The sequence below is a fragment of the Vigna radiata genome, chromosome 9, assembly GCF_000741045.1.
Source record: "Vigna radiata var. radiata cultivar VC1973A chromosome 9, Vradiata_ver6, whole genome shotgun sequence".
NCBI lineage: Eukaryota > Viridiplantae > Streptophyta > Magnoliopsida > Fabales > Fabaceae > Vigna > Vigna radiata.
Window position 1 is genome coordinate 19,394,530 of NC_028359.1, and position 9,087 is coordinate 19,403,616.

At 34.9% G+C, this 9,087-nt stretch overlaps 2 protein-coding genes across 2 annotated transcripts; one reads left to right on the forward strand and one right to left on the reverse strand.

Annotated features, from left to right (window-relative positions):
- Window positions 1–384: 384 nt before the first annotated feature.
- On the reverse strand, window positions 385–3,239 carry LOC106773892 (protein trichome birefringence-like 3). The gene is made up of 6 exons (XM_014660656.2): window positions 2,844–3,239; window positions 2,412–2,658; window positions 1,907–2,075; window positions 1,498–1,697; window positions 925–1,083; window positions 385–802 (listed from the first exon to the last, which is right to left on the reverse strand). Exons 1-6 carry the CDS (start codon window positions 2,995–2,997, stop codon window positions 472–474), a joined length of 1,260 nt encoding a protein of 419 aa, XP_014516142.1. The 5' UTR covers window positions 2,998–3,239; the 3' UTR covers window positions 385–471.
- A 4,581-nt stretch (window positions 3,240–7,820) lies between these two features.
- On the forward strand, window positions 7,821–8,539 carry LOC111242579 (brefeldin A-inhibited guanine nucleotide-exchange protein 3-like). Its single transcript, XM_022786499.1, has 2 exons — window positions 7,821–8,226; window positions 8,319–8,539. The coding sequence occupies exons 1-2, from the start codon at window positions 7,981–7,983 to the stop codon at window positions 8,478–8,480; spliced, it is 408 nt and encodes a 135-aa protein (XP_022642220.1). The 5' UTR covers window positions 7,821–7,980; the 3' UTR covers window positions 8,481–8,539.
- The last annotated feature ends 548 nt before the right edge of the window (window positions 8,540–9,087 follow it).

The window sequence follows — 9,087 nt, forward strand, 5'->3', positions numbered from 1 at the left end:
AATATATTACTTAATTAACATTGAACTATAAATAATTTCTACTCTAATATTAGTCGAGTAACACATTTAAAACGTAAAATAAATTTAATAAAATTAAATTAAAAAAATTAAATTTACATATTTATAAAAATAAAAAACTAAATTGTTCTAAAGTTTTTAAAGATAAACGAATTCTAATTTTACTAAAAATTTAGAATCCAAAAATATATTTAATTATTTATTTAAATTTTAAAACAAACAATTTTCTAACACTAGTTTATAAAATAAAGTTTTCATCTCACTTTTTATTTCATAATAATAATAATAATAATAATAATAATTTGATTGTATTTTTCCATCCATTATTTAGGAAAATTAAGATTGATAAAGGTAAGTTCACACACCAATTTCCCATACTAGAGAAGACGTTTTCATATGACAAGAAAAAAATATATTCATGCATGCATGTGCTAATAGACTTGAACTTATTTGTTAGAACATTGCCAAAAATATTTGATTCCAAGTATCTGGAACACCTGGCAAGCACCAATGTATGCAATCTGCATTTCTTGGATTTGCCTTTTCCTCCTCACTCAATAATTTTCCTCCACTTTCAGTATAAACAGAGGAATGAGCATCAATTCTGTACTCTGAGATCTGTGTTATGTTGATGAATGTCACTCCCACTTTCATTCTCTTCACCACTTTTTCCACCACCCTCATCATCTCCTTGCTAGATCCACTTCCCCAATGCTTCCTTTTTCCTATTGGCTTTGTCTCATTGAAACATTTCACACCATCTTTCTTGCCCCAGTCTGCACTTCTGAAAACATCACACATTCATTTCAATAAACTTTTACTTGTTTCTGTTCAAATCATTGCTTCAAGGTTCAGATTTTGAGCCTAAAACTTTAAGAAACTAAGATAAAGCTTTAAAGGTAAGACCTTGTGTGTGTTGGAGACATGGTTGTGAAGAAAACTCTGGTTTTGTTTGGATCAACAGTTGAGTCAACCCAGTTGGCCCATGTCCTTAGACCTAAGTTGTAAGCAATTTGATTCTCCAGTTCTTCATACCCTTCTTCCCCATTGCCAAATGAACCCCATCTGCAATCAAGACACACATCAGACAACTTTTTTTTTTCCTTTCATTAAATTAATTTCATGATTTCAACCCAAAAGGAAAATTCAACTAAAATAGTTATTTACATGACTAAATAGTTAGTTCAACCTTTGGTTTTGGTTGAAGATCAAAGTCATGGTTTACTTAGTTTTGATGGAAGAAAATGATTATGAACAAAAATGGGATGAATGTCACACAATATTTGATGGGTCTTTTTCAGAATTTACCGGTAAGATTCAACACCTACATACCTAAATCAAATTCATATAAAAGACTAAATACTATTTTCAACCAAAAATATTAAAGGAATAGATTTATATATATTTTTTCTAAACTTTCACATTTCTATCTAATTATACTATGTAATTGGATTTCAGAAAATGATAAGGAGGACTTACAGTGCTTTAACCTTAATATCACTCATCCACCATATATAGGTATTGAAAACAAGGATATCCACCCCTGTCCAATTCCTGGCACGATCCATGATCGAATCTACTTTCACTATCTGCTTCTTGGGGTCCCTTATGGTAAAGAACTCAGTGTTGGATTCCACAAGCATTGGTGCCCAATAGAATTCTATGGTGGCATTGTATTCCTAAATGATAAACAAGGATAAATAGTTTTTGAATTTTCAACACAGAATATAGAAAATTAAGACTATACTTAAATCTTGAATCACTCTACTAATACTGATGTCAAAGATTTAAGAATCACTGTTGTTAGTTGTGTGTTTTATTTTGCATTTACATTATCAGAAGCAGAGTTGCATATTTTTAACCTATTAATCTATGATATCAACAATACCTTGGCTTTGAAGACTGAATGAGTCCCTCGTTTCATTGACTTCTGCTTTTCGGGTATGATCCATTCTACCATACACACAAAGGATTCCCATTGGCTTTTTTGCAGTGAATCCCCTACGAATAGCAGCCTCTTTCCTTGAAGTTTCTTCAGAGCTAACTCTGGATTAAACCTATAAAGTTTTGTAATTTTTAATTTGGGTTATAGAAGAAACTACTTTATATATTATTTCAAAGTAGATAACTTTGAACTATGTTATAATATTTTAGGTTTATTAGGATTTTTGTCAAAGTGATGTTTCAATTTCTTTTGTCCTCTTTAATTATATTTAAAGGAAATCAATATGATTCCTTCCATGAATGAGGAATATTTGCAACCTTACATGAAATCTATGAATACCCATGAATATCTTTTAGAGGAGAGAAATTCAAAGTTAATAGATAGATAGATAGATAAGACTAGTTCTGCAATCATAATAATGAGGCATGTTATGAAGTTTGAGACCTACTTGGGCAAGTTGCAATCTTCTGGCTGCCATTCCCAATATTGATAGTCAGAATCTACCCTCCCATTCTTGACACAAGAATAAGGCCTACTTATATAAGGGCAACTGGTGCCTGAATACAAAGGCTTTATTGAACTGTTAAACACCCATTTTCCATTCCTAAAATCGCACTCCTCAGGCTCATAAACAAATCCATCGTTAAACCATGCAGCATTATGAATAGGAACCATCTGTTGTGTCTTTTTATCATCTTTGGGACAAACCACAACATGAGACATCATTAATATGCATTAGAGTCAGATACTCATGTAATGAACACTGAGCTGGTAAAATAAAATTTTCATTTTCATTTTACAATTGACCAAAGTTTTAAGAAGGATTACAAATAACAGCACCAGAAGAAACAGCACATGTTAGGAATATATGAGGACTTACTGGATTTAGGCTTGGTACTGTTTGTAGGACAAGGTTTGAGATTGATAATTGAACTGGAAAAAAATAAGTTGAAACTCTCTGCATACAAGAAGATGACAAGGAAAAGTAGAACACAGATTTTGATGACAGGAAATTTTCCACTGGGGGGCTTCATTGTTGTTGCTGAAGTGATTCTGATGATGGGGTTGAAGGAATTGAAGCTTAAATGATGGAAGAAAAAATTTTAATTGATGGAAATTGTTCATGGTCATTTGAGTATGAGTGAAGTTGAATCATTGGCATTGGGAAAAAAGTAAACTTAGCTGAAGTATACTGGAGGTAAATAAATGACTTGAAGAGTGACTCATTTTGTGCTTCTCTTCTTTTGTTCCTGTAACTGGAAGCTATGCATTTCTTCAGTTTTTCTGTGATTTGTTTATTGCCTGTGGAAAAAGTGTCAGAATTATAATTTATTGGAATGCTTGTACATCTGTCTAATCTCTTTGCTTCATATGATTTCTGCTAAACAAGAGTGCAATGTAAAACAGAACTTATAATTTTTACATTACTTTTCTGATTTTGGGTATTGATTACTGTACTCTTTTGATTTTAAAATTATGCTTACTAAAAGTATGTTTGATAATCTTAAACCATTGATATATATATACTTCTGTTGACAGAGAAGAAAATATTTATATGTTAAGATAGATAAATAATAAATATTAATTAACAAAAGAGTGACCTAAATTAGAATCAAATTGAGATTGAGATGGAGTGTTAAATGAATTAGTGAAAGAGTAGAAGGAAAAATAATTAAGGAGAGTGCAAAAGTGGAGTTTGTTTTCAAAATAAATAAACTGAATTACGTAAGATACTATAAAAGTAAGCAAATGTTCTTCAAGGTTTGAATATTGTAAGAGGAAAATGGAAGCAAATAGAAAATTATTTATTCATCGGTTCAAGCAATTCATGAACACATATGTGGTTATTAGTAATAAATTTTCCAAGATTATTATTTCAGAATTTTAGGATTTCTCTTTTTCGTTAGTGGGACACACTTTTATAAAGTGATTTCGAAATTTCATTTACTTTATTTATTTATATATGCAAACAATATTATTAGTTACATTTATCATTTCTTCCTTATAGTCTCTTTCTATATTTAAGGTATATTTACATCTCATTTCAACGTTGAAGTGTCACTTTTCTTATATACATCATTTACAAGCGTTTTAACACTTCGTCTTCAACTAATTTAGTTTGACTATGAAATAAGTAATCCAAAAGTTATTTTTACTACCTTCGTTTTATACAATATTTACAGAATTCGATCTTAAGTTCAATGGAATTTGTATATCATACTTAATTAATAGGTTTTGAGGGAGTGACTCGTGTTATTGGAATAATATTGCATTTTTTATAACAATGTGACATTTATTTGGAACGGATATTTAAAAAATACATGTTACATTGTTATAAATGTTGGAATGCAAACAAAGTCCCACATAGAGTAAAAGAAGGGTTGGTCAAGGGTTTATATACACATAGATACCATGAGGGCTTGGCCCAAAGTGGACAATATCTTACCATGTATGGAGATCTATGTGTGTGTTGAACCTCCCCAACAATGGTATGACTTGTATCAACTTGACCTTAAATAGGCTTTTCTTCCAGAGAGCGGCCGGTTCAATTCTTTACAATTCTTTACTTTGGTGGAGGTTCTTCCAAGCATATTTTAGGCTACAAAATAAGGGGATTAGTGGTGAACTTACATCAAAGTAGCCCAAAACACAATTATTTAGAAAACTAAGAGAAAATAGAGGATTAAACAAGTTATAAGCTAGAAAGGAGTTGATTTTTCTACTAAAATGATGCTTAGATATTGGTAAGAATTAGCATTATCAAGGATTCATCAACAACGACAAGAAGCTGCACGTTTACAGATTGCAGAAAGCACTCTTTGGGTTACAACAAGCTCCAAGAGCTTGGAACAAAAAGATTGACACCTTCCTCACCAGCCACGGATATGAACGATGCATGGTGGAGCATGGTCTTTATGTGAGGGAGAATCCTGGTGACGCAAAGATCATAATCTGTCTGTACGTAGATGACTTACTGATTACAGGTTCAAGTCAGGAAGAGATAGATGCGTTTAAAAAGGCAATGGAGATCGAATTTGAGATGACAGATCTCGGGAGACTCAGATACTTTTTGGGAATGGAGTTCACTTACAAGAAGGCTGGACTGATAATGCATCAACAAAAGTATGCTAAAGAATTGTTAGAGAGGTTTAAAATGGACAACTACAATGGCGCCAAGCCCCCTTGGAGATAAACCTGAAGTTGAAACAAGACGAATCAGAAGAGAACGTGAACGAAGTTGCATACAAACAAATAGTTGGATCTCTGCGTTTTCTATGTAATAGCAGACCAAACCTGGGATATAGTGTTGGGTTAAGTCGTTTTATGAGCAACCCGAAGAAAAACCACATGATCGTTGCCAAACGTGTGCTTAGATATGTCAAAGCAACTGCAAGCTATGGAATTCTATTTCCATACGGGATGAAGAATGATGAACTAAAGCTAGCTAGATTCACTGATTCAGACTATGGAGGAGATCAAATTGAAAGGAAGAGTACATCAGGTAACGTTTTTCTCTTGAACAATGCACCTGTCTCCTAGAGCTCTAAAAAGAAAACGGTGGTTGCTTTATCAAGTTGTGAGGCAGAATACATAGCCAGTTACAGTGCAACATGTTAAGGGTTTATATACACATAGATACCTTCAATGTAAGAGGCCTTTTGGAGTGGTACCAAAAGCAAACTCGTGAGGGCTTGGCCCAAAGCAGACAATATCTTACCATGTATGGAGATCTATGTGTGTGTCGAACCTCCCCAACAGAGGTATCAGAGCCCATGGTTCGAGTCTGGTGACCGGGCTCAGATGAGTACCCCCCCCCCCCNNGATCAGGTGAGCCAGGCAGGAGGCCAGTGGCGGATCGCCGGATGAATCATGAGAGGTGGGCAGAGTGAGCTAGAAATGCTGACTGTGACCATGGATCGTGAAAGAGGGCAAAAGAGAAATGCTCTGTGTTGACCATGGTGTACTCGGAATGATAAGACCATAAGACTTCTGTAGCGAGGGAGGAAGGAGACCATAGTCCTTTGTTTGAGGAAGGATGTTGGAGTGAAACAAAGTCCCACATAGAGTAAAAGAATGGTTGGTCAAGGGTTTATATACACATAGATACCTCCAAAGGTAAGAGGCCCTCTATAGTGGTACCAAAAGCAAACCCGTGAGGCTTGGCCCAAAGCGGACAATATCATACCATGTGTGGAGATCTATGTGTGTGTCGAACCTCCCCAACAATAAAAATGTTTAATTACCTTTTTAGTCCCCAAGTTGGGGGCTGAATTTCTGTTTTGTACTCGCTTTTAAAAATGATGTTATTTGGTCCCCATATTACGAATTTTGTACAAATTCAGTCCCTTCCGTTAAATAGGTTGCAACGACATTAACTTTACTGTATGTTAAGCCCCTGACAAGTGTACCAGATCGTTATCAAGTAATATAAACGGGTAAGTCCGAGTATCGTTTTCCCAAAGGACTCAAAGGCCTAATCTTTCGTGTAAACCAATTGCTTAAAAGTTGAGAAAAGAATTAAAGTTAAGTTTGGAATGCAAAGAACAAAAACTAAACATGCAAATGCAAGTGATTCAATTGGCAAGGAAAAACTATGAATGAATGGAGTTTTTGGGGTTTACAATTTCATCTTATCCACTCTCATTTATCTACTCTTCTTATTTAATTCACTTGTTTATCTAACTGCATGCAAACTTTCTTGGTCTACCCTTAACCCAATTCCTTGGCGAAAAGAGTCTACTATTAATTACCGGCTTGTTATCCCAAGCCTCCCCTAGTAACTAATAATGCATAGCGAACGGAAGCAAAATACAATTGATCGTCCTACCCCTATCCCTAGGCGTTATTAGCATAATCAAGGAATTTCCCACCAGTTCATGACATTACCGTACGTTCCTGTATCAATAAAGACAAATAACTTTTACTGAATGAGTTAAACAATAAAAGCATTAAGCATAGATGAGAATCCAACAATTGATAAACAAGTATATGACAAGCATATGGAATAAATAAGAATTTGAATAAATGAGAGTTTCAAAAGATTACATTGTTCCCCAACAACAAAGGGTTTAGTTCACCTTTGTCATGGTGAAACTAGATGAATATAATGAAAAGAATGGAAAAGCAAACCCTAGATTGGATAAAAAGGAGCCTAAGCATCCAAGAAATCTTCTCCAAGCAGTGTAAAGTAGGTCTGGACGTCTCCCTCTGCCAAAGAATATGTTTTCAGGTCGCACTAGGGTTATATATAAGCCAAAAAGATAACATAATCTATCAAAATCCAAGCCCATAAAAACAGATCACCACTGAGCGACTAAATGCACCGCTTAGCGGTTTGCCTCCAAGTCGCGCCACCGCTTAGCGGCCAATTTCACCGCTAAGCGGTTTGCCTCTAATCGCACTGGCCGCTCAGCATGACCGCCTGAGCGTCAAGCAGAGAATCTCCCTCGCTTTGGCTGCTCAATGCTGAAGCTTGGCGCTGAGCGGTATGTAGACTCTTCTTTTCTTGCTTTTTCTTCATATTTTCTTGCTTTTTCTTCATCTTTTCCTGAGTCTATGACCTTCCTACTTCACTCTCATCCTTAATATTCATCAAAACCCTGCAAAATAATGCAAAACAAGCGTAATATCTCTAAAAACAGCTTTTGACTCTCATGTGACTCAACTTACATGTTTTACTTGATTTTAAGTTCATTCTAAGTCATAAAGGGTGTGTTTTTATATCAAATTTATGCATGAAAATAATGGTTTTTAGACCTTTATCACTGTACTTTTCTTCTCTCTCCTCTGCTCTTTCTGACATTCTTTTCTGACATTTTTTTCTCTCTCTTTTCTATTTCTCTCACAACATTATATTTCTCTCACTTTTCCTCTGGTCTTCCTGACACAGTCAATATTTCAGTGACAGGGTTGATCAGTTCATCACCACCGGAACAAGAACGTATCACCTCTATCGTTCCTTCTTCTCCTTTGGGCGTGGAGAAACAGCTGCATTCTTCTCTACCGAAACAGTCCACATGCCGCTGAAAAGCCTTGTCGGAGCCTTCAAGCACCGCCGCGAGTCACCGTTGCTTTTTCATCGACACCACGAAGTGAATCCCGCAACAGAGGCACAGAAAATTGATAGGATCATTGAAAAGTTTGCTGAACGTTACTACAAATGTAATCCAAAGGCCTTTTCTAGTGCTGACACTGCTTATGTCCTTGCCTATTCCGTTATAATGCTTAATACTGATGCTCACAATCCCATGGTGAAGAATAAGGTATGGTCACAGTTGTTATGTTCGTAAAATGATATAAAATAATGATGACAGTCACAATGGCTTAATTTCTTTTTGGTTATTGAGTTATGCAGATGTCTCCTGATGATTTCATAAGAAATAATCGTGGCATTGATGATGGAAAAGATCTGCCTGAGGAATACTCGAAGTCCTTATTTGATAAAATATCTAGAAATGAAATAAAAATGAATGAAAATGATGAGGCTCCTCAACAAAAAACAGGTTGTGAGCCCTAATCGACTCTTAGGGTTGGATAGTATATTGAATATTGTGATCCGTAAACGTGGTGAAGAGAATATGGAGACCAGTGATGATCTTATTCGTCATATGCAAGAACAATTCAAAGAAAAAGCTCACAGATCTGAGTATGTTTGTATTTTTCCCTCTCTTTGGTAGTGATAATTTGCTTTCCAAATCTTCTCAGGTTGAGCAAAACATTTAACCTGTTGTTTTTGACACGAAGAATATGCTGTTGGCTAGAGGCTGTTATGGATCCTGCCATATCCAATATTTAACCCCTTTTTACATGATTCATATCTGTTTGAAGTGTGAGGTGTATCTAGCTAAAATTTTCGCCAATTTTTTTACTCTTTCTTTTTCTCTAATATTTTAAAGACAGTTAGATCACTTGTTTTCTAATTTTCTAAGTTGACTGGTTAAACAAAAGTAGTTCGTAGATTTTTGTTTTTTTTATATATATTTCATATGCATTTAATTGCAATTTGCAGATCAATTTATTATTCTGCTACAGATGTTGTAATCCTGAGATTCATGATTGAGGTGTGTTGGGCACCTATGTTAGCCGCCTTTAGTGTTCCTCTTGATCAAAGTGACGATGAAGTT